Source organism: Artemia sp. Qi Xiang Cuo, chromosome 3 (genome assembly GCF_049724085.1).
Source record: "Artemia sp. Qi Xiang Cuo chromosome 3, ASM4972408v1, whole genome shotgun sequence".
In the NCBI taxonomy this organism is placed as follows: Eukaryota; Metazoa; Arthropoda; class Branchiopoda; order Anostraca; family Artemiidae; genus Artemia; species Artemia sp. Qi Xiang Cuo.
In genome coordinates, this window is record NC_142796.1 from 30279678 (window position 1) to 30304193 (window position 24516).

General features: G+C 35.7%; 1 protein-coding gene across 4 annotated transcripts in view; it reads right to left on the reverse strand.

Moving 5' to 3' along the window:
• LOC148953988 (phosphatidylserine lipase ABHD16A-like) overlaps positions 1-20518 on the reverse strand; it is a 48216-nt gene extending 27698 nt beyond the window's left edge. The window contains exon 1 of one of the 4 annotated variants that reach the window (XM_089085720.1): positions 20140-20206. In XM_089085720.1, the coding sequence (XP_088941846.1) occupies positions 20140-20141 (2 nt within the window). In that variant the 5' untranslated portion in view covers positions 20142-20206. The other 3 variants (XM_089085717.1, XM_089085719.1, XM_089085718.1) reach the window with 3 other exon arrangements.
• Between the last annotated feature and the right edge of the window lie 3998 nt (positions 20519-24516).

A 24516-nucleotide genomic window follows, 5' to 3' on the forward strand; every position in this document is an offset into this window, starting at 1 on the left:
TATTTGCGCACAATGTTTTATATATTTGCGCAATGTTTGCGCACACGCATATCCCGAGTTTAAATGTATTCAGATTATTGTCATGCATAAAAAATTTCCAGACATATATTTTGATGTGAGACACACCACGTAATTGCACTTCATTTTTCTATATTTTTAACTTGGTCATATAAGAGAAAAAGCGCTACTTTCAATGTGGCTTGAGTGAAGAACTAGTGCTAAAACAGCATAATCGTGCTACAGGTGGCAACCCCGTGTTTTTGTAATTTGAGCCTTGTGTTAGTGCTTATCGTTTTTGTTATTGTCAGAGTGGCAATGGTAGCTAAAACATATATGTGGTATTATAATCACAGTGCTCAAGTATTAGCTAGCAGTAGCTCCTGAAAGTTTCAGAAAATTACAGCTTACTCTGTTAATTGTAAAAAAAAAAAAAAAAAGAAGGAAAAATGGAAGTTAACTTGACTGAGTTAATTCTTACAAAATCTTAGGTTGATAAGTTAATCAGAGCTAATAGGGCATGGACGTAGGTTTGGTAATTATATTTTATTCAAAGTAATATATTTAGAATCTCGCAATGGTGTTTGGTCTTCTGTTATGTTTTTTCTTATTTTTACAGCATTAGTTTTTTATTATCACTGCTGTGGATCACTATCGTGATACAGCATGTATCATTATTAAATGTAAAGCTTGAAGGTCTGAATGCAGATTTTATATATTTTCTGGGTTTTCTGTAGAGTACACAATTAGTAGAATTTTTTTAGGGATGATGTTCTGCTATTTACCTTGGATAATTTCACTGTTTTAATTTGAATGCCTGCATTTACTTCATTAAAAAAAAACTAGCTTTGTTGTACTAATTTTTATCTTTTATATAGTCTGATTATAAACTGTGACAGCTAGTTTTTGTTGTAGGAAGAAATATAGATTGTACTTGTCTTGAATAATTTTTGGAGAGCTATGAAATCAGGATATTTGTAATTCTGACTTCTTATAATTGGAGCTCTGAAATGCAAAAAGGTGGTTTAGTGCACTTTTGAGCTATCCTAGCTGAGTGACTAACATGCTCAACTTGGAATCCTTCGTCCGTGATGACAGGGGTTCTACTCATGGTATTACTGGTTATTTGGTTTGGAACGGGGATCAGTGGCTTGATTCTGTATGCTTAGCCAGAGTTGATCCAGCTTTCAATCTGGGAAGGTAAAAAAGAAGAATGTGCGAAAGCAAAGAATGGCTGGCCGCCCCAAACCCTCCATTAGAATTCCAGACTTAAGGGCAATGAAATGGAGATGAGCAGCGCCAGCATGAACTGTAAAACCTAATGCCTTACATTTACATTTAGTTTTCGTTGTGATGTCATTAAAGGAAAAACAATGGTAAAGTGGACATAAACATTGTTTTTTCTGGGTATTGTAATGAAGGGAAGATACCTCAGGGAATTGCAAAATAGGTTTAGAATAGTCAAAGAAGTGGAATGCAGGTTGCAAGACCAGGAAATCAAGACATGGAGCAACATATACACATCAAATTCCCGTGAGGTTTCTTATACCAAGATATGGTGCAAGTAAATTTATTTTACTTTAAGTTTTAGAGTCTAAATTAAATTTTAATTTCCATATTTTGTTTTAATTTCCAACTATATTCCAGCTCTACTGGAATATAGTTGAAGAAGACCTTGTTTAGTTTCTCTCACAGACTATCAAATTGCAATGTAATACTTAAATTTACAACTTGACTAACTGCCTCATTTCTACTTTTGGTAATATATCCATCCAGCTTCAAAGCACCTTGTTCACTACAGGTACAACAAGTTATCTGGCCAGTGCAACACACTCAAAGACCATATTGCAAAAGAAACAAAACATCCTAATCACCCATCCAGATTAAAAAGGAGAACAATCAATTGCCAGTGCTTTCACCAAAAATTCATTCACTTATACTGGTGGCTAACCTAGTTCAGCTCTACTGCCAAGTTCAGCAGTTGGGTGCTCATTGTTTGTGCTTGACTCTCTACCAGATTAAAAAAAAGGACTAATTGAATGGTCAGACATTCATGTTCACCAAACAGTCAGTCGGTCTTTATGCACCCTACCAATGTAAACCCTATTGATAGGCCTACATTTAACCCTAATACACCCTCCACACCAGCCAGTCCCCAGAACCGATTGTTTGAATTCTGCAGTGACCATAAAGTCAGACAAGGTAGCGTTAGTTATAAGAATGATAAAAGCTCTTCCACAAAAGCTTCATACCGAAAGAACATAATTATCAAGCTCAGTGTTAGAAAATAACAAACCTAGTAAGCGTTAACAATTCTGAAGCTTTGGTGATATTGACACGTAGTGCCAAAACGATGATAATACTTCAGACGCTTTTAGACGAACATATTACGTTTCTAGTTTTTGATGAAGAGGCTGAGCTTCAGACTCAGTGTTTAACGTGCACCAACACTAAATCAATGACTTACTATGTTTCACGTGGAACTAACTTTACCAACTCCAATCAACCCATGGAGTTCTGAAATCCTAAGAAGAAAATAGTCTGGCATCTAGAATCGTGGGCTCATAAACAAAGTTTGCTAGATGATGCTGCTAAAAAGTCCAAAGCAGATCTGCTGATGTGTAGAAACCATAAATTGGGGTTGATCTATGATCTGATTACTTTTTAATAGCTTAAAGTGCGTCACGGTTTCTAGCTGCAATATGAATGCAATATACCTCTTGATAGCTTGAAAGCCCTTCTTGTTGGTAAAATGAATTAGTCACATGTTTTACTCTCATTTTTTTGCCAAAGTTATTGACTCCCAACTGCAAAGATGGCGTAGTAAAAGTCTATTCGCTACTAAATGGTCTCCACCATCTGCTATTATTGCCGATAAGATGACACCTAATAGGAAAACGTTCCAGATTGTTGGTATTATTTATTTCCTTCCTGAACGTCTTGATTCTTTTGTTTTGAACTTGCCAGTCATTAGTGGGCATACACAATTAGACATTGCACGTGCTCTGCTAAAGCTTTGAAGCATCAATCTTTAACAGAAGAAGATATCAAGCAGCAGCTTGTAAGTGGTGTGATGGATGGACAATATTCCATGCTTCATAGGCCCACCCATCTTTTGACACTTATTAGTCTCCGCGATTTTCCCTGATATAAATTTATTTGGAATCCAGCGCGTTGTGCTGAATTTCATGAAGGAGATTCTCGTCAAAGTGGGTCTCAGACCTTTGTGAACTCATATTCACTGGTCACAAAAAGATGGGTTACCGTACAGGAAAAGTTTTGAAGCAATGGTAACCCTTGCAAAGACACAAGGTGTTAGTTTCAAGAATCCATCATTCTATTCTCCCAGTAGGTTTGCCACATACTCAGCACAAGTTTTCCGAACTTTCCGGGATAACTGCTGCTTGGTGTTTTCCTTACTCAGCAAAAATCAAGGTCATTATTTGAATAAGACCTCTCGCGCTTTTACTTAGTTTAGAAGGGATTATAGATAGTTACGAAACCATACCTACGCTTTCCCTTTCACTTGAAATGGTGGAGCTCTTGCCTTAGAAAATTTCGCATATACTCAAGAAAAACACTGATGACTTCTCCAAAATGAAGTTGCAACTATCAGCAGACGATCTGGTTGATTGTCAGCTATTTCCTCGCTTCTTGAAAGCAGCGTCTTTCTTGTTGGCAGATTTTTCATATCATAATGCTCCCTGGTGTTTTAAAATTACCGTAAAATAAAAACTCGGTAAATAAAATGGGTAAAATAAGGTATAATTAATAAAATAAGATATAATAAGGTACTCCCTAGGAAATACAGAGTAAAACTGGTGTTTTAGAGTTGCCCTGTAGCTACAAGACCAGTTGAATATTTCTTTTTAAGTATCACTTAAGCTTTTAATTAATTTTTTTATGATTCCTACTTTTCTGGGCTTAAAAAAAGTAATACCACTTCATCCAGAGTTTCATCAATTTAATTAACTGGTTAGTTTATCCCTTTGGTAATCTTGTGCCTAGATTAATGCCTCAGCAATTGGACAAGGGCTGATTTTGAACACCCATTTTGTAAAAAAAAATTAAACAAATCAAATTTACCATTATTTTGGAGTTATTATTATTCATTTTTTTCCTACATTAAAACCAAAGAAATTTTACCCTAATAACTTGCATATTTAAATAGCCGTATTTAGCCACATTCCTCATATTATATACATGTTATTTTTCATTTATTTATAAAAGTGCCAAATACAATTAAAAGAGGTTTGTAACACTTTGATGACTTTGTTTAACTAATCAGTGAATCATAAGAGCTGGAACATTCAGTCACTTTTACAGTCATTAAGACTCTCTTCAACAGGATTTGCTTGTAAATCTAGCTCCTCCCCTTCAGACTTAGATTCTGATTCAGGTGACCATGCCTGTTCCGAAGCCCCACCCCCGACCCCCCTTAAATGAAAGTCCTAGATATTGCCCAGGGAATTGTATATCAATGTTTAATTCCACCCTCTCTTCATCTCTCCCTTAGAACTAATTCTGTATTTATCTCAACATTATTTCAAAAACAACTGCTAAAACGCAAGGGTCGTTAAACTAGAATAAGAGTTTCTTTTAGACACTGCAGTCTGCAACAAATCATTCGGTAGCAATTCGTTGAAAAATAGGCTGAATCTTAGAAAAGGGAACTGGAACTTCTGATTTCCAATTTACTAAGCTCCCTCCAAAGCTTATTTGACCCCCCTCCACATGAAGTGCCTCTGGGGAAAAACTGAACAAATATTAATACATTGAACCCCATATGGGTCTTCATCTTTACTATAGGTATTGCAATACAATTGCCCCTGACTTAAACAGGAGAGTTGAAATTTTAATTTTCCTTGTAATGGAAATCCTGGAATTATCCAAGGGTAAAACAGGGGGGGAATTTTCAGAGGGTGGGGAATATTCCGTGGGGGGTATTTTCCATGGGAGGGGCAATAACGCCGTTTCCCAGGGAAAAGACAGCATGAATAGAAGATTTATCTGAGATGTGTAATTTAAAATAAAAATGAGGATAGGCTATTGATTCTACTTTGGCCCTCAAAATAGTCGAGGATCCAGATCATGTAGTTCTTTTTGATAAGGAACTTTAATATTTGAAGACCCAACTTACAATAATTTAAAATTGAAGGATTCAAATAACATTTTTCTTCAGTTTAAATTAACATCCTCCGACCCCACTTTTAATGGACATTAGGTCAGTAGACAAGCTAAGTCAATCACTAGGCAGAGAATTCGTGCCCAGTTTAATTGGTGAATAGTCTTTCATTTATACTGGCTTTGTTTTTTGGTTTGTTTGATTCAGTCTTTCTTCTGCTCAGTTAGAGTTAATTCAAAAGATTAGTTTTCTTTCTTTTTTTTGAGCACTGAAGACGGTTGAGCAGAAGTGCCAGATGAAATAGCTGCCTCTATCCTTTTTGCTTCTTTTTTGTCTGCTGGCAGACATTACCCTCATTTTTCTTGTCTATTTAATTTTATTATTATTTTTTCTTGTTTGTCATATGTCAATCCTGCTTCTAGCCCTTTCTGTCTTTAGCATTTCTCAGAACTGATGTAATTTCATTTCTGCTAATATTCCACCATTTTAAAATTATAATTACCTGTATACCAATTTTATGGGGTCCATAAAATTACAGTAAAATACACAATTTTACCCGTTACATCACCGTGCTCCCATTGTTTTATGCCAAAAACCCGTGATGTTGCGAGGGACGCGTTTGGTGATTGATAACAATGTGATTTCTGAGTAGGGATATTCAGCAGGAATGTCTAGAGAGGACGTAGCTACAACTTCCCAGAAACTTTGTAACTTCTTTGACAAACTTTTGGATAATCTTAATTTCCAAAAAGTGCTTTTTCGTTGCTTCAAATAAGCACAACCCAGTCGATGAATGGACTTCCATTATGGGGAAGTTTGATACTAGCTTGGTTTGACAGTCAGAAAATCTGATCAACTTGGACACTTAGTTGATCTTGCAAATTCAGAGGGCTTTCAGAATTTGCTATGAAGTGCAGTTCTTGACCAGTAAAAAAATAGCTAGAGCATGTTTCTAGCATCCATGCAGATCCAAAGAATTCCTATCTTAGTCTACTACAAAAGCTTTATTTGTTTTTTGAACAGCCATCACTGCATGATGGCGTTCCTGAATTTCTTCACCTCTTATTGTGTTGTATGTGCAAGACGTCATGTGAATCTGTTGTCAAGAGTATGGGCAGCATTGTGGACACACATACTTGAGGCTGTAGTGTTGGTTCTACCACTCTTGACAGTGAGTTAGTCACCCAGTGTCAGGGCACCCCCTATTGATGAAACACTTAAACTATTTATTGAAACAGCCTTGGGTGGTTACTCTACACAACTGGTTGTCCTGATAAACTGAAATTTCATTGCATTAGTGAAGTAGAGTAGACTGGATTGACTCCAAAAAGTCCCATATTCAACTTGTTTTATGAATACCATTACTTCCTGCATTCACATTAAAGCTATTATGCACAATCCTCATCTTTAATGTTTCAAGACAAAGATATTGGTAATCCCAGAGATTTGTAATGAATTCAATTAGTATGCTAGAATGATTTTAGCATGCATTTAGTGAAGTAACATCCTATTCTGCTTTGTAGGGGAATATGTCCATAAGAAATAAAAAAGCAACTTCAAATATAGAGCAGCTATCATGCTGCTGCTTTTTAAGAATTTTTCAAACTAAAAGCTTATTGAAACTCAATTTTGCAATGTGAAAATTTACTTCTAAGCTTATGCCATGCTTCATTTGTGTGGACAGATTTATGCTTACTAGACTTCTCTTCAACTGAAAGCAAATATTTGAGTGAAACACTAGTTTGAAGCCACTAGTCTGGAAGTCTTAGGTGAAAATTTTGGTTATGTTGGATGAAATTTACTAGGTCAAACAAATATAACAATATTGCCCATCCTTTCTACTGCAAAGGTAGTTACAACAGAAGTTAAGGACAGTGCTGATTTTTTTTCCAGTTTGTTATGACAATTTTTACCAAGGTTTTCTCAAGAATAGCCAAGGATTATCTTAGGAATCAATTGCACCGTGTTTGCACTACTTTGATCACTTAAACTTAACTTCACTCAAAAATGATTATAAACCAACTTCAGAAAATTTTGACAACTCAGTAAAAAACAAACAAGGTAACTGAATAGGTCCTTACTAATTACCTTTGCTCTTTCTGGAATGCTGTCTCTGCTGCAATGTGTGGATAGTTGTTGTCTAGACTGACACCTGCAAAAACGCAATTCTAGTAGTCCCCATTTAATGGAGACATATACCTGTAGACTGATATTCATCTTTGATTATTTTTTTTTTTTATTCAATAGAAATAACAAGTTTGAGTTCCAACAGCTTATGAGTTTCTTGGAAGCCCCTTGATGTGATAATACACAAGAAACTACTTACAACTGGGACTGTGACAACTTAAGACCACAAATACTTGTGATTGCAACTACAACAAATCATGACTGTGACTGCAACTGATTGAAGTCTGGATCAACTGATTTAGGTCAAGCCTGGCTAGTCTGAGTGGATTGAAAATCTTCCAAGTCAAGTAATTCCTTTTATACTGGAAAGATCAAAATTATTTCAAGTTCTAGATGATTTCCAAGTGGACAGAGCAGACACTAATTCAAGCTCTTATGACAATCTGAAATTACCATACAAGTTTGACCAAAAAGACAATGTTATCCTTGGGTACTTGCAGCTCCCAGGACCTAAGATAGCTGGGGCAGATTGAAAATATTCCAAGTCAAGTAACTCCTTTTATGCTGGAAAGATCGAAATCATTCCAGATTCTAGATGAGTTGGATTCCTTTGCAGGTTGATTCCTTAATGAGTAAGCTGTAGTTCTCAGTGGTACCCTCCAAGGAACCATATTGGAGACTACATTTTTCAAGATGGTCCAAAGACTGAGGCCACCAGTTCAACGCAACCAAATGTAGGCTAATACTCTTCATTTTGGAAAAAAAAAATCATACAGCCCACCATTGGGAACAGCCAACTTGGAGAAAAATATTTAGGTGTTATTATTGACAAGGACCTTAAGTTCTATAGCCATACACAAGCTCAAGCTGCAAAAGCAAACTGGGTCCTAGGGCTCAGTAAGAGAATGTTCACCAGCAGGAAGCCACATGTGTTTAGGAAACTCTATAAGGCATTAGTTTGCCCTCATTTAAAGTTTGGCATGATTTAGGCATATCCTCAGCATAAAATGGATGTTAAAGCACTTGAAAATGCTTGGTGGTGAGCCACCAAGCTCGTATCACACCTGTGAGAAAAAACTTATGCAAATTGTCTTAGGTCCCTAAAACTCCTTACACTAGTATACAGAAGAAAAAGGGGAGATGTCATCATGACTTGCAAGTTGCTTGAATACTCGAGTCTAACTGTGTGTCTCTTTATCCCTCTACAGATCCACCAGGGTATATGGTCTGAAACTCTAGGTTCTCAGAAGCCAGTGATGTGAGCATCAGAACTTCTACACTGTTGGTTCCATGCCACATGGAATAGTTCGTCAGATGCGACTGTTCAATCCAAGACTGCTGAATCATTTAAGAAGAGCATAAATTGGGACTGAACAAATGTGAAATAGAAGCTAACTTGGGATGCTGCCTAATCTTGACAAAGTTCACACCCCCAGCAAGAGTCTCAACAGGAGGTTCAATACCACCTTATCTTACTGGTCAATGCAATTTAAGGTAATGTACTAGTGTACTCTCAATATTGTCTGGCTATCTTTTAGATCCTTCTGTAGACCAAAATACCAAAAAATCTGCTGTACTTCAGAACCAGAGTTTAGAAGATGGCATGATAGAAAATCAATTACTAGCCTCAGAGATTCAAAACAGCAGAGTGCTTCAGCAAATGCCAGTCTTTTCTGTGGCATAAAAGCAAATACATAATTATTAATTATCCTTCTTTTTGGATATATGTGTAGCTATACTGTAACAACAAAAGTCCCTAGGGTAGTCCTCCCATCAGTTATAACAATTGTTGTTTTCACAAAAGGGGAAAAAAGTACTTTAATCCATGTATATGTTATTGTCTGTAAGAATGATTGTATGAAAAAAAATGTTGTTAATTGTAGACCAACTAGCAAAATAGCTGTCATTTTTTATTTGACTCATTATCTATGCAATCTTCTAAGCCCCTGATATTTGTATGTGTTCCTAGGGCTACATCCATGCCATTAGGGAAGGAGGATGTATAGCCACAAAAATTACCATGATATTTGGAAACAGCTTGGCATAAAATAAGTATTCTAATGGCCTTAGCCTACTTTTATTTGTTTAACATGTTTTAGTAAAGGTCTAGAATAGCAGCTCTTTACATGGAGATCTAGAACACAAAGAGAAGCATCTTTGTATTGCTAATTTTTTGTTCATTCTACGGTTTTGTTTGCCTTTTTGAAAATTCATCCTCATCCCCTCTAATGATCTCATATAGCCCTAGGCAATACACAAAGATAACCCAATGACAGACCCCCAACTTTATGACATGCAGCAAGTATCAAAGAGTCATATATCCTTCCCCCCCTCATTTATATCTGTTTTTGAATCAGTTTTTATCAATTTTTGTTTAAGTTTGGTTTACATGACCTAGAGCTATATGAAACTATTAGAGGGGGGGCATTTTTAACAAATTGTTAAAAATGTAAACTAAACAACAAAAACATACATATAATTAGCAATCTAAAAATATATCTCATTTTGTTTTCTAACATATCTCCTTTTGAAGAGCCACTATTCTAGATCTTTACCCATGTTTCTTTTAGAAGTGGCTAACTACTATGTACTTACCACTTGAAGCTCTTTAATAGCACAGATTTAAGATGAGTTACATTTGGTTTCTGAAAAAAAAATGAAGTTTTGTCTTAATTATGACTCTTTCAGCTGAGATGTTAGCTCAGTTGAAGCAACTTTCTATCCATCATATTTGAATTTCTCAGGGAAAAAAGCATTTCATATTGAGCAGTTCACACAAATGACCTACCAATAAAGTGAACATACAACTCAAAGCCTTTTTATATACTCTTTCAAATGTAATTGCTTTCATGGCAAATTCAATTTTAACTTAACCTTTCTAACCTCCCCCAAACATATAACCCATATTACATATTCCCTATGTTTTTTTTAATTCTCAATTTTGTCACCATTGATTGAATTTATTGGTTGATAGAAGAAACATGCTGGATAGAAAAATGGCTGAATTGTTTTGAATTTTTTCCTGTGAATAAATGTTGTATTTGAACTTTTGCCTGTGGATTATATGACTAAAACAAAATAGATTTATAATCAGAGAGAAGGTAAGTTTGAAAAAAAAAATTTAACTGTTTTTACCCAAAAACTATAGATAAAAATTATACTTTTTGAGAGTTCAAAAAGGGCTTAAAATAGAACTTGTGACAAAAGCAATAATTTTATTCAGAAAGAGTATATAAAAAAGGCATCAACTGGTATGTTCATTTTATTTGTAGGTCATTTATGTGAACTACTTAATATTTACCAAAAAAACACTTCACATATGCCCTAAATAGCCTAGGATAGTACCAATGGACACTGCAAATTCTAGAAAAAAAACCATGGGCAACTGCCTGACAAAGCCAAAGGTGGTATCAGCAGTGTCATTACTAACCAAAATGTTTGGGGGGGGGGGCAAAGATTTTACCAACTGGCTGGCCATTCTTACAAACAATATAATTAACATAATGTCCATTTTGAATATAATATACAAAATCACTGCATGAGTTGGTAAAACTGCTGCATTTACCAACGAAAATTTAGATTTTGATATATATCATGTCACCATTTTAATGCTGATTAGAACATTGTAGATAGAAAGAAACCAAATAGAAAGTTGTGGTGTCATCTTTAATATCATGGCAGGAGTAGGCAAAACTGCTGTGTTTACTAATCAAGTTCAAAATTTCTGTAGATGACATGTCACTATTGTCATGGTCTTTATTGAACGGAATAAAGAGTTTTAGCAGCATCAGAAAATTGTGGTGCAAAGTGGCATAATTTTACCAATTTTTTACCAAATGACCAAAACATTGGGGGGGGGGTTCCACCCCCCCATGCATGATGGCCTTGGGTATCAGTTTAGCATTCCCACTTTCTAGAGGTAAAATATAAAATTCTGTGGAGTGAAGTGGTTACCCTCTTCAAAAGGAAACACAATAAGGTAAAAATGGAGCAGTCCATATAATTGACCTATGAAAAGAGTGAACATGCCATATTATGCCATTTTTTATGCTCTTTCTGAATATAATGATTGTTTTTGTTGCAAATTCAATTTTAAGCCCATTTTATACCCTTGAAAATAATAATTTCTTTCAATAGTTTTGGGTTAAAAAAGGGTTAAATCATTGGTTTCAAATTCACTACTTAATTATATATCCATTTTGTAGAAGTTATAATTCAAAACCAATGATTTGTCACAATTAAGTTGAATAAAGAAAAAAAAATATTCCACCATGTTTTCTTTTTATTCTGTTAAGCTGGTTAAAAACTGCTGTTTCACCTAAATATTGGAAAATACCAAATCCAACAGATGAAACATGGTGGATTGAAAAATAGAAAAATTGCTTCTTTTTTTATGCAGCTTAATCATGACAAATCAATGTTTGTGAATTACAGGTCCCTGGTATTACTCCAATTCCAGATCCCTCAAGGTATGAAATTTTAAATGGCATGGTACCCATTAATATAACCAAATCTGAAGTAGAAACCCAATTGTAGAAAATTAATCCAAGTAAATCTACAGGACAAGATGGAGTACCCCCTGGCTACTACACAAGACATATGCAGCATTGTTGCATCCTTTCACTCTACTTTTCCAAAAGTCCCTTAGTACTAAATATATTCTGCAAGATTGGAAGGATGCTTACATCATGCCTATACACAAAGGGGGCAATAGAAATGAAGCTAACAATTATCAACCCATTAGTCTTACCTCAGCAATTGAGAAATTACTCAAAGGTATTGTCAATTCAGCCATTATGGTCCATTTAAGTACTAATAATCTACTATCACCTAATCAACACAGATTTTATCCCAATCAATCAGTTAACACTAACCTCACTGATACATACAAGCATGTCTCAAAACTTATGAATGAGGCATCTCCTGTTGACATGTTATTACTGGATCTAGCCAAAGCATTTTATAAAGTTTACCACAAGAGACTAAGCTCTAAACTCTGTACAATGGGCATCCACAATGATATTGTCAACCAGATAATGTAATTTCTTACCAATAGAAAGCAGGTAGTAAGGGTATTTGGAGAGAATGGATCAGCCTTCTTCTCAGAATAAGCAGATGTAAAAAGTAGGGTATCCCAAGGAACAGTTTTGGGTCCAACTTTATTTAATATCTTTATCAACAATGCACCTTCAATCATAGAGAATCAAATTTTATTGTAAGCAGACAATTCCAAAATAATTGGTCCTGTCCATAACTCTCAAAGTGCCATAGCCATCCAGGCTGATCTTGATGCATTCTCAAAGTGGGCAAAATCCTGGCAGCTTGAATTTGATATCCAGAAATGCAGAGTCATTCATTTTGGGGCAACTAACCCTCTGTACCATTATTTTAAGTAATCCAGTGATGGTTCAAAACAGCCATTCACATGAAGTCATTGTGAAAAAGATCTGGGAGTCTTGGTTGATGATAAGCTCAAGTTTAATTTTCATGCACAGTCTAGTAGCCAGTGCCAACCAAACTCTTGGTTTAATAAAAAGAACATTTTGCAGTAGATCTCCAGTTGTGATCACCTAGCTCTTAAAGCGGCTGATCAGACCAAAATTTAATTTTTGGATGTGTGACACTAATCCAGTAAATGAGAGTGATATCTCAACTCTAGAATCAGTGCAGCAAGGCATAACTAAATACATAAAGGGATTTCAACATCTTACACATCCCACCTGATCACATAAGCTCAAACTACCATCTCACAAATATAGATGTAGGCAATGAGATGTAATAAAGACATACAAGTTAGTATGTGACCAGAGTGTGATCCCCAACCTGTTCTAGATCGTAAGTTAGCCAAGTACCAGAGGCCACCTTTTGAAGAAGCTTTATAAAAAACATGCTAACACTAGACTGCAAAACAAATTATATTCTAACTGTGTAGCCAGGCTATGGAACTCCCTTAGCCAGAATATTATTATGTCACCCAGTGTTGAAGCCTTCAAGTCTGTAGTTAACAAAGACTAGTGCAAGAAGCCTTGGCTCACAACATGGGATGCACTTAACAAGTTGAATTATCATTAGTGACCAGTGGTCACAGGGGATACCACCAGATGGCTAATTTGACAGTATATATATATATATATATATATATATATATATATATATATATATATATATATATATATATATATATATATAAATCTTTAAATTAGCCAACTAGTATTTGAAGCCTATGATCAAAGCTGGACATAAGAACACATATTAAGAAAATAATTCTTACTCCATGATATGCAGAATAATCCTAGTTAACATATTTTGCAGGGTGAGAACCTTTATCTTTGCTTCTTTCCTTGTTTTTCTAAGAAATTCATGAATTTCTTAGATCCTATAAATTCACAGAGTATACACCCCCACCCCCTCATGTGCAAATATATACTCAGAACTGCATCCTAAATCTAAATATAACATTCTTTTGCATCACAAATGAACTTTACTCCCAATTTAGCCATGTGGTGGATGTCTGTGGTCACAGGACTTGTCCTTATTGCTGGCAAGTGTGATTTAAGGTAGCCTAAGGTAATTTAAGATATATAACTATAATTATATATAAGCTATATAACTATAACTATATAAGCTATAATTAGAGGTCATCAACTGAAACTTGTCAAGCAGTCTACAACATCTAGAGTCCATACTCAGTTCTTCTCAACACCTATTGTCAACAATTGGAACTAATTATTTAATGAAACTGTTACTGCTGAACCTGCTGATGTTTTTAAATAAAGGCTAGATGCTGAGTGGTCCTCCAAAGAGAGTAAATTCAATTGAGATGCTATCAAAGATAGAGCAGCACCTGGTCACCAGTGATTCTTGTATACAACTAGTCATCATTCTGGAACTCTAAAAAGAGAAATCCTTAGATGGCTCCTACCTGCAATTTAAGGTAGCCTAATTTAAGGTAATATATCTTTTATACGAAATGGATTCATAAAGAAATAGTAAGTCTGAAACCTTTTTTTATAGGCTAGGCTACCCAAAACTAAAGAAAGAAATTATCATTTTTTAAGGGTACAAAAAGGGCTTAAATTTGCAACAAAAGCAATTATTATACTTAGAAAAACAATAAAAAGTGGCATCAAGTGGTTGGTTCACTTTATTTGTAAGTCAATTTTATCTTTCTCTTCTTTCTTCTTCTATTTAACAGCAGGGAGGCTTTTCAGTAACACTATTTAGCCCTTTTCCTTTTGCTTCACTCTGTGGGCTACAGAGCTACTGGCTTGATTGCCTCATATTTATTAGATATATTCAGATATCTTTCAGCAGATCTTTCAACTCTAGGAATTCAAATATAAGATGATAGATGTCGATTTCTATACTCTGTGTGCAGGTATAGTTGGCTAGGCTCTTGGCTGATAGTGGGATTTTGTGGTGTTTGAGGTATTTTAACAGTTTAGAAAGCAAGGTATGTTGTGCAGACGTCAGCATATTACATTCAAATAGGCAATGGTCAATTGTTTCATTATTCATATTACAATGCCTGCAAAGAGGGGACAGGGGAATTGAACCACTTGAATTAGAAAGCTTATATGAGAATGCAAGGAAATTTAGTCCATTTGTTCCAGAACGAATTCTATGATAAATTTTAGAAAGATACTTATTGGGAAAGGGGGAAAGGATAGGATTAATCTTATTAAAATTAATATCTGATAGCCTCCATCGGTAAATATCTCTAATTGGGCTGCTCCATATCTCATGGACTGCTCCATATTTACCCACTTCTTCTTCTTCTATTTAGCAGCAGGTGGGCTTTTCAGTAATACTATTTAGCCCTTTTCCTTTTGCTTCACTCTGTGGGCTACAGAGCTACTGGCTTGATTGCCTCATATTTATTAGATAATCTCAGATATCTTTCAGTAGATCTTTTGACTCAAGGAGTTCAAATATAAGATGATAGATATTGATTTCTGTGCTCTGTGTGCAGGAATAGTCAGCTAGGCTCTTGGCTGATAGTGAGATTTTGTGGTGTTTGAAGCACTTTAACAGTTTACAATGCAAGGTATGCTGTGCAGACGTCAGCATATTACATTCAAATAGGCAGTGGTCAATTGTTTCATTATTCATAATACAATACCTGCAAAGAGGGGACAGAGGAACTGAACCACTTGAATTAGGAAACTGATACAAGAATGCAAGAAAGTTTAGTCCCTTCATTCCAGAACAAATTCAGTGATAAATTTTAGAAAATTTCTTATTGGGAAAGGGGGAAAGAGTAGGATTTTTCTTATTAAACATAACATCTGATAATCTGCATCAGTAAATATCTCTAATGGGGATTGGTCTCCCACTTGGCTGGTCAATATTTATAGCATTCTTGCTATTTCATCAACCTGATGATTACCACTTATACCAGAGTGGTGGGGAATATACTGAAGATAAGTTCTTATGCCACTTGAAGCAAGATTATCTATAATACTAAGACAATGATAAGTGTCAATATCCAGCTTATACTGAGGAGCTGAAGACAGCAACTCAAGGCTTGATAAAGAGTCAGAATAAACTATAATATTATTTGAATTAGCAATCAAGGGTTTATTTTCCATAAGGTGTTCTAATGCCATGATTAAGGCGTTTAAGTCTGCAGACATTATACATACATTATTATACAATCTCTCACCCACTGCAATTTTCAGGTCAGGAAGGAAGGCACCACTTGCTACCTTCTCATTCATTTTGGACCCATCAACGAATATTTGGAAATAGTTTTTATAAGTAATTGCATTAAGTTCAGCAAATTTTTTCTGGACAAAAGCAATGGAGGTTAAATCTTTAGTCCACTTTGAGAAATCAGTATTTATTATGGGGATTGACCAATTCCATGGAGGGGATTGGGGGAAAGTAGGTGCAATAGACTTTGTGGGTAAAGGTAACTTCTTCTGAATATTGGCATACTCATCTGCAATGGGATACCCGCATATGGCTAATTTGACAGTGTATGTACATACAAATCATTAAATTAGCCAACCAGTATTTTAAGTCTAGGAGTCCAGCTGGACATAAGGAAAAATATTAAGAAAACAATTTTTACTCCATAATATGCAGAATAATCCTAATTAACACAATCCTAATTGATCCTAATTTTGCAGGGGTAGAGCCTTTATCTTCACTTCTTTCCTTGTTTTTACAATTTTTCTAAGATATTCATGAATTTTCTTAGGACCTACGGTATATATTCACAGAATAGGGTGAGACACCCAGTAGTCGGCCACCTGCCTATTCTCGGACAGAATGTAACTAACAGGGAACCTAGCTCCTTTATAGGGAACCCAGGGAACCTAGCTCCTTTTTAAAACTTCCTTTATAGTATTATAGTAGTGCATAAAAACTTTCTAAGCACATTAGCCAAGAGCTAGGTTCCCTGTTAGTTACATTCTGTCCAAGAATAGGCAGGTGGCCGACTACTGGGTGTCTTACCCTATATACCCCCACCCCACCCCTAATGTGCAAATATAGGGTAAGACACCCAGTAGTTGGCCACCTGCCTATTCTTGGACAGAATCTTTTATACTTTTTTCATCACTATTTACAATGAGCTATTTATATGTCTAACTTAAGGCAGAATTGTCACTTGCTAGTAAATTCAAAAATAGGAAACACTGTACAAGTAAACCCACTTGAATTAGTAACCTACTTGTTCAAAAGTTCTTAAGAGATCTTTTTATACAAAAATTAAGTTTCTAGGTGGTATAATACCCTACAGTAATTAGAGTAGTTTAAATGTCAAAAAGTTTTCAAAGTGATTAAAGTGTCCGACTACTGGGTGTCTTACCCTATACCTAGAATTACATCCTCAATCTAAATATAACATCCATTTGCATCACAAATGAATTTTACTCCCATATTAGCCATATGGTGGATGTCCATCTGTAATGCCTCTATACATGGCTGGATTTCTTAACCAATTATGTAGGGTGTGTGAGCTATTTGATTCAATTTTGTAAGATGTTTTATCAAGAGAAAGCTGCATCTCTCCCTTATTGTTGTTAATCGGGAGTATACCCAATGGATATTATCTAAAAATTTCTATTCTATAGAATGTAAAAATAATATCCAACCATACTTAGTTAGTGCCAAAATTATCCAACTAGTTAGCTATCTGAAAAATCCTTTTAAGCAAATAAGAAATTATCCAACTAGGAAAATAATTAAAATTCAAAAGAAAAATAGTTTTATCTTGCTAGTCAAATACAATAGAGCATAAGAGCCAACTTAGTATCTCTAATTAGGTGGATCATACTTTAAATTAATGTTTCTGATATATATATAACTAGACAGATAAGTCAATTCTTCATGCAAATTAGTGATAATATCCAACTAGTCAGACAATTTTTTCTCTTAGACATAGCATGAACATCTAACTTGGTGGATAACACTTTGTCCTAGCCCTTCTGATATTAATCAAACTAGTTAGGCTAGTTAAGTAGCCTAACTTCCTGCCTAGTTAAATATATATTATAAGATCTAAGACTCAGCATTATCCATTTAGTTAGATATTCTTGCTGTGCCTAAGATAAACAATTTATCTGGCAAGTTTGATATTATACAAAAGTTGCATAGCCTAATGGAATTTATGTATCTTCCTAGTTGGAGATAAATTAGGAGTCTTAAGACTTGGTATTAACCACCTAGGTAGATGTTCATGCTGTGCCTAAGAGAAATGAGTTATCTGGCTAGTTGGATATTAACCCCAAACTGCTTAGAGAATCTTCTTATCTGCCTAGTTGGATATATATCAGAAACTCTAAGCAACATTATTATCCAACTAGGTAGATATTCTCTCAGCCTAAGAGAAACAATTTATCTGGCTAGTTGGATATTATTCCAAAACTGCATAGCCTAATTGAATTTACTTATCCTCCTAGTTGGATATATATTAGAACTGTCAAGACTTGGTATTATCCATCTAGTTAGATGTTCATGCTGTGCCAAGAGAAATGAATTATCTGGCTAGTTGGATATTAACCCCAAACTGCTTAGAGAATCTTCTTATCTGCATAGTTGGATATTTGGCAGAAACACTAAGGAACATTATTGTCCAACTAGGTAGATTTATCTCAGCCTAAGAGAAACAATTTATCTGGCTAGTTGGATATTATCCCAAAACTGCATAGCCTAATGGAATTTACTTATCCTCCTAGTTGGATATATATCAGGAGTGTTAAGACTTGGTATTATCCACCTAGTTAGATGTTCATGCTGTGCCTAAGAGAAATGAATTATCTGTCTTGTTGGATATTAACCACAAACTGCTTTGAGATTCTTCTTATCTGCCTAGTTGGATATATATCAGAAACTCTAAGCAACAATATTATCCATCCAACAAGGTAGATATTCTCTCAGCCTAAGAGAAACAATTTATCTGACTAGTTGGATATTAACCCCAAACAGCTTATAGAATCTTCTTATCTGCCTAGTTGGATATATATCAGAAACACTAAGCTACATTATTATCCACCTAGTTAGATATTCTTGCTGTGCTTAAGAGAAACAATTTATCTGGCTAGTTGGATATTATCCCAAAACTGTATAATGAAATTTACTTATCCTCCTAGTTGGATATATTAGGAGTGTTAAGACTTGGTATTATCCACCTAGTTAGATGTTCATGCTATGACTAAAAGAAATGAATTATCTGGCTAGTTGGATATAAACCCCAAACTGCCCAGAGAATTTTCTTATCTGCCTAGCCTAGTTGGATGTATATCAGAAACACTAATCAACATATTTATTGAACTTGTTAGATATTCTCTATGCCTTAGAGAACAATTTATCTGGCTAGTTGGATATAAACATCAAACTGCATAGATAATCTTCTTATCTCCCTAGTTGGATCTATATCAGAAACGCAAAGCTACATTATTATCCACCTAGTTAGATATTCTTGCTGTGCCTAAGAGAAACAATTTATCTGGCTAGTCGGATATTGTCCCAAAACTGCATAGCCTAATGGAATTTACTTATCCTCCTAGTTGGATATATATCAGGAGTGTTAAGACTTGGTATTATCCACTTAGTTAGATGTTCATGCTGTGCCTAAGAGAAATGAATTATCTGGCTAGTTGGATATTAACCCTAAACTGCTTAGAAAATCTTCTTATCTGCCTAGTTGGATATATATATCAGAAACACTTAGATACATTATTATCTAACTAGGTGGATATTCTTGCTGTACCTAAGAGAAACAATTTGTCTGGCTAGTTGGATATTACGCAAAAACTGCTTAGAGAATCTTCTGATCTGCCTATTTGGATATATATCCAAAACACTAAGCTATGTTATTATCCAACTAGGTAGATATTCTGTATATTGCATAGACAGTCAAATATTCATCTAGGGAGGTAAAGGTGTAAGAGTCTTAAAAATGTTATTATCTGTCTAGCATGATATTTTATCTTGATACTAAGTGTAGTTGGATATTATTTTTACATTCTATAGAATGTAATTTTTTTAAGAATATCCATTGGGCACCTTCCCTTGTTAATCCACTATCCATAAGCAGAAACTTGGTGCTTGTGGGTTTCCTAAGACCAAATATGATAGTAACCTATCTTGCTCTACAAAAATATTCTAGAGCTTACTTATAATCTATTATTCCTACCTTAATGCCATCTCTCCCATAGGCTAATGTGCAAACATATAGCCTAAATTAGACTATATTAGCTATTCTCCATGGGTTTTCCTGATAGGCTAGGTGACTTGGGAAAACCAAGGGTAGCCTATAGTTTTCCCACAGATAGGCTACCATTAATGAAGATTGTTTGTAGTTTGTTAAATGTTGCTATTTGTTAGAAGAACATAATCAACAAATCAGATATCAGTATGATATATAGAGGATAGCTTACATAATTTTGGCTTGATATTTTACATTGATTTTAGAATGTTTTAAATCAGTTTTCAGATTTATTTGCTTCCTTTTGTAGAGTGGCTAGAGTAAATGTATTAGTATTATGGTCATTACTTTATCTATAAGATACCACGTCTAGCAAGCAAGAATTTACCTTAATAGGCTAACTTCTTCTTCTTCTATTTAACAGCAGGCGGGCTTTTCAGTATAACTATTTAGCCCTTTTCCTTTTGCTTCACTCTGTGGGCTACAGAGCTTCTCTTCTTCTATTTAACTTCAGGGCATAATGATTGTCTTCTTCTTCTTCTTCTTCTTCAATTATAGGCTTCGGATGAATCCATTTAACCTTTTTCGTATTGTATGATTATGTCAGGGGTGTCCTGGGAAATCAAATATAGAGATTAGACTATTATTATTCAATAATAGACTTTATACATCATTGATGAAACCACCTATATTTAGGCAGTTAAAGACAGCTTTGAACAATTCAGCATCATCAGTTGAAGAGTGTCTCCTTTGTGTTAGTTGGTCTATATTAGGGGTTAGCTTGAGGTGCTTGAATATAGCAGATAAAGTTAGCCATTCTTTTTTATGGTTGAGAGTTGCCACAGGGCAACCAAAAAGAACATGGTTGATGGTCTCATCATAGGTTTGACATAGGAGGCAAAGAGGGCTGATTACTGTTGGACTGGTTGTGTTTTGATAGAGATAAGTTTGGCTGTTAAGGCCAGTAGCATTTGATCGTATTCTGTGGTACATCTTTGAGTCTTTCCGGGATGTAAATGGAGAAAGGTTTGGTGGACATTGGTTTGTTAGATAAATTTTTAGGCGCCAATGGTTTACATCTCTTACTGGGATAGGTCTTCCAGAAATTATTTCATGCTGAAGGGCAGATTTAGCTATTTCATCTGCCTTGTGGTTCCCTTTTATACCCATGTGACTTGGGATGTACTGGAATTTTGTGGATATACCTTGTTTAAGTAGTTGGTTCAATAGTACAAGAGTGGTGGAGGTATCATTGTCTGGGTAATCTGAATGTTCTGGTGATATTGAGGCAAGGGCTGATTTTGAGTCTGAATAAATTATAAGCGGGGTGTTTCTTGGGGGGTTTGGCATCTTTATAATGGTTTCCAATGCAATGTTGATGGCAGCTATTTCAGCTGTCATGATACTCACATCATTTTGGAGCCTTTCAGCAGCTGCTATACCTAAAGATGGGAAGTGGACTCCACAAGCAGTCCTGGAATCTGTTTTTGAGCCATCCACAAAAATTGGGAGGTGGTGGATATATCTCTGAGACTCTAATTCATGAAATAATGATTTTACATAGGCAAGGGAAAGGTCTGTTTTAATAGCTGGCGCAAACAAAAGGTTCACTTCTGGGTAGAGGTTAGCCCAGGAAGGTATCCGGGGGAAAATTTGAAATAAAGAAGATGAAGGTATGGGGTAGGTCATTTGGGTGGTTGCAAATTCCCGTGCAAGGCCCCTAAAAGCTCCAGGGTTTCTTAGCCAGTCATGTAATCTATGGGAACTGTTACCTTCAATTTTTGTAAAGTAGCGGGCAAGTAGAGTGTTTCTACGCATGGCAATAGAGGTGAGACCACTTTCACTGAGGAGGAAGTTGGTTTTGGTGTGATTCCTGAGGCCAAGTATAGCACGGATCATAGTATTCTGGACAGTCTCCAGACTGCATAGTAGGGTATTTGAGCATGAGCCATATACAATTAGTCCATAATCAATTTGAGATCTAATATAAGTCTTATAGAAATTTGTTAGAGTTTTTTCATGGCAACCCCAAGGCGTATTGAGTAGACTTTGTAAGATACACATTTTCCTGAGGCATTTTATTCTCACATTTTCAATGTGGAGCCTGAAGGTTAGTTTTTGGTCTAGAGTGAGGCCAAGATATTTGATGTGTTGTTGCTCTTGGATGACAACACCATTTAGGGTTAGTAGGGCAGATTGTGGATTTCTCCTGTTATGAAACTGTACTATAGCTGATTTTGATGGGGCGGTGGGTAGGCATGAATTGTTGGAGAAACATTCAAAGGCATAAAGCGACTTTTGTAACTTGGATTGGGCTAGTTCAAAATCATTTGAGGTAGACCATAGGACTATATCATCTGCAAACTGAATATTTGTTTGGGGTAGGTTCAGATCCCATAAATATAGTGAAAACAGGAGACAGCTGAGGACAGCACCTTTGGGAAGGCCTTTGGAGACAGACTTTTTGTAAGTGATGTAGGAATTTACTTGGACAACAAAAGAGCATTCGGATAGGTAACTTTTAAAGAAATTCACTACAGGTATTGGAAAACCCATTTTTGATAATTTTTGCAGTAGGAGTGGATGTTGGATATTATCATATGCGTTTTGGAAGTCCAAGAAGGCTGCAACCAGGATTTGGTTGTCTTTCAGACACTCAGATATGGCATTGGTTAGGCAAACAAATGCATCAATGGAAGAATGATATTTCCTAAATGCTGTTTGGGTAGGTGGGATGAGGTGGTTAGACTCAGCAGACCAATACAATCGGGAGTGAATTATCTTCTCATATAATTTTCCCAGAACTGGGGTAATCATAATGGGTCTGAAGGAGTTGGGGTCCTCTTTGGGTTTATTTTGTTTTAATATGGGGATGATGAGTGATGTTTTCCAAGCAGATGGGAAGAAGGAATTGCTCCAGGCATTGTTGAAGAGATATAAGAGTACTTTTTTAAACTCTATTGGAAGGTGCTGGAGAAAAGATGGATGGATCTGGTCGTGGCTGCAAGTTGTTTTGGGTTTGATTGAATTGATTGCTTTATTCAGCTCAATCATTGTAAAATCTTGGAGTAGATACTGGGACCCAGGCAAGTCAAAATGGGGTGTTAGGCTGGTCTGAGGTGGATTATGAGAGGTGTTTTTGAATTTCTTCTCATTAAAATCTGCTAAAAATTTAGCCTTTTCTTCATTGGTTTCCAGCTGCTGACCATTTAGAGTTAGCTGGTAATGGAAGGGGTTCTGTCTGGAGAATTTGCCACACATCTTGTCTAGGAATTTATGAATCTTTGACTCTTGCGTTTTGTGGGACACTGATAAGAGAAAGTTTTTGCAAGCCTCTTCTTTTGCAAGTTTGATTGTTCTCTTAAGTTTTGCCTCTGCTTGTAGCTTTGCAATATATTTTCCAGTGGATGGATTTCTCTTGAAGGATCTGATGGCATTTCTTTTATTGTGCCAAGCCTCTTGGCAAGAGGATGTCCACCATGGCTTAGGGGGTTTGTTATTTTTCAGTGTTTTAGGGCGTTGGGACTGGGGTATGGTAAGTTTTGCAGCATCAAGAAGTAGTGATGTGAGGTTTTTGGAGAGTTGGTTTGGGTCAGTGGAGAGTGAAGAGTAGTCATGGTTTGAGAGAATGTGGGAGAAGTTTGGCCAGTCTGCTTTTTGCCACACATAGTGGGAAATGAAATGATTAATGATGGCTGGGTCACCAATTTTTGTGCATATGGCAAAATGGTCACTTAGGAGGTTGTCTATTCTGTTGACAGTAGTTTTATTTATTAAACTTGATGAAACTAAGTGAAGATCAATAGTTGAATAACTCCCACTTCTTTTGCTGAAGTAGGTATTTAGGTGTCTAGGAGTCGCTAGTACTATATTGGTAAAATTGGTGAGGAATTCCTCTATGTATTTTCCAGCATTATTTCCATTGTCGGCCTATATTTAAACGCTTTGATTTCTCTTCTTCAGCGATAAGTCAGGTTGATTGCTCCCCCAAATAGTAAAGCCCGTTTTATTAACAAAGCCTCATTCCAGTCCATTACTCAGTTTCAGTTTTATTAACCAGTGATGTTAACTACAAAGAAATGGGCAGGTAAACGTTTTCTTTTTAAAAAATTACTCCCTCCTCATTAAAATATGTTGATAAAACTGGCTTCTTCTTTCTTCTTCTATTTAACAGCAGGTGGGCTTTTCAGTAAAACTATTTAGCCCTTTTCCTTTTGCTTCACTCTGTGGGCTACAGAGCTACTGGCTTGATTGCCTCATATTTATTAGATATATTCAGATATCTTTCAGCAGATCTTTCGACTCTAGGAGTTCAAATATAAGATGATAGATGTCGATTTCTATGCTCTGTGTGCAGGTATAGTTGGCTAAGCTCTTGGCTGATAGTGAGATTTTGTGGTGTTTGAAGCATTTTAACAGTTTACACAGCAAAGTATGTTGTGCAGACGTCAGCATATTACCCTCAAATAGGCAATGGTCAATTGTTTCATTATTCATATTACAATGTCTGCAAAGAGGGGACAGGAGAATTGAACCACTTGAATTAGAAAACTTATACGAGAATGCAAGAAAATTTAATCCATTTGTTCCAGAACGAATTCTATGATAA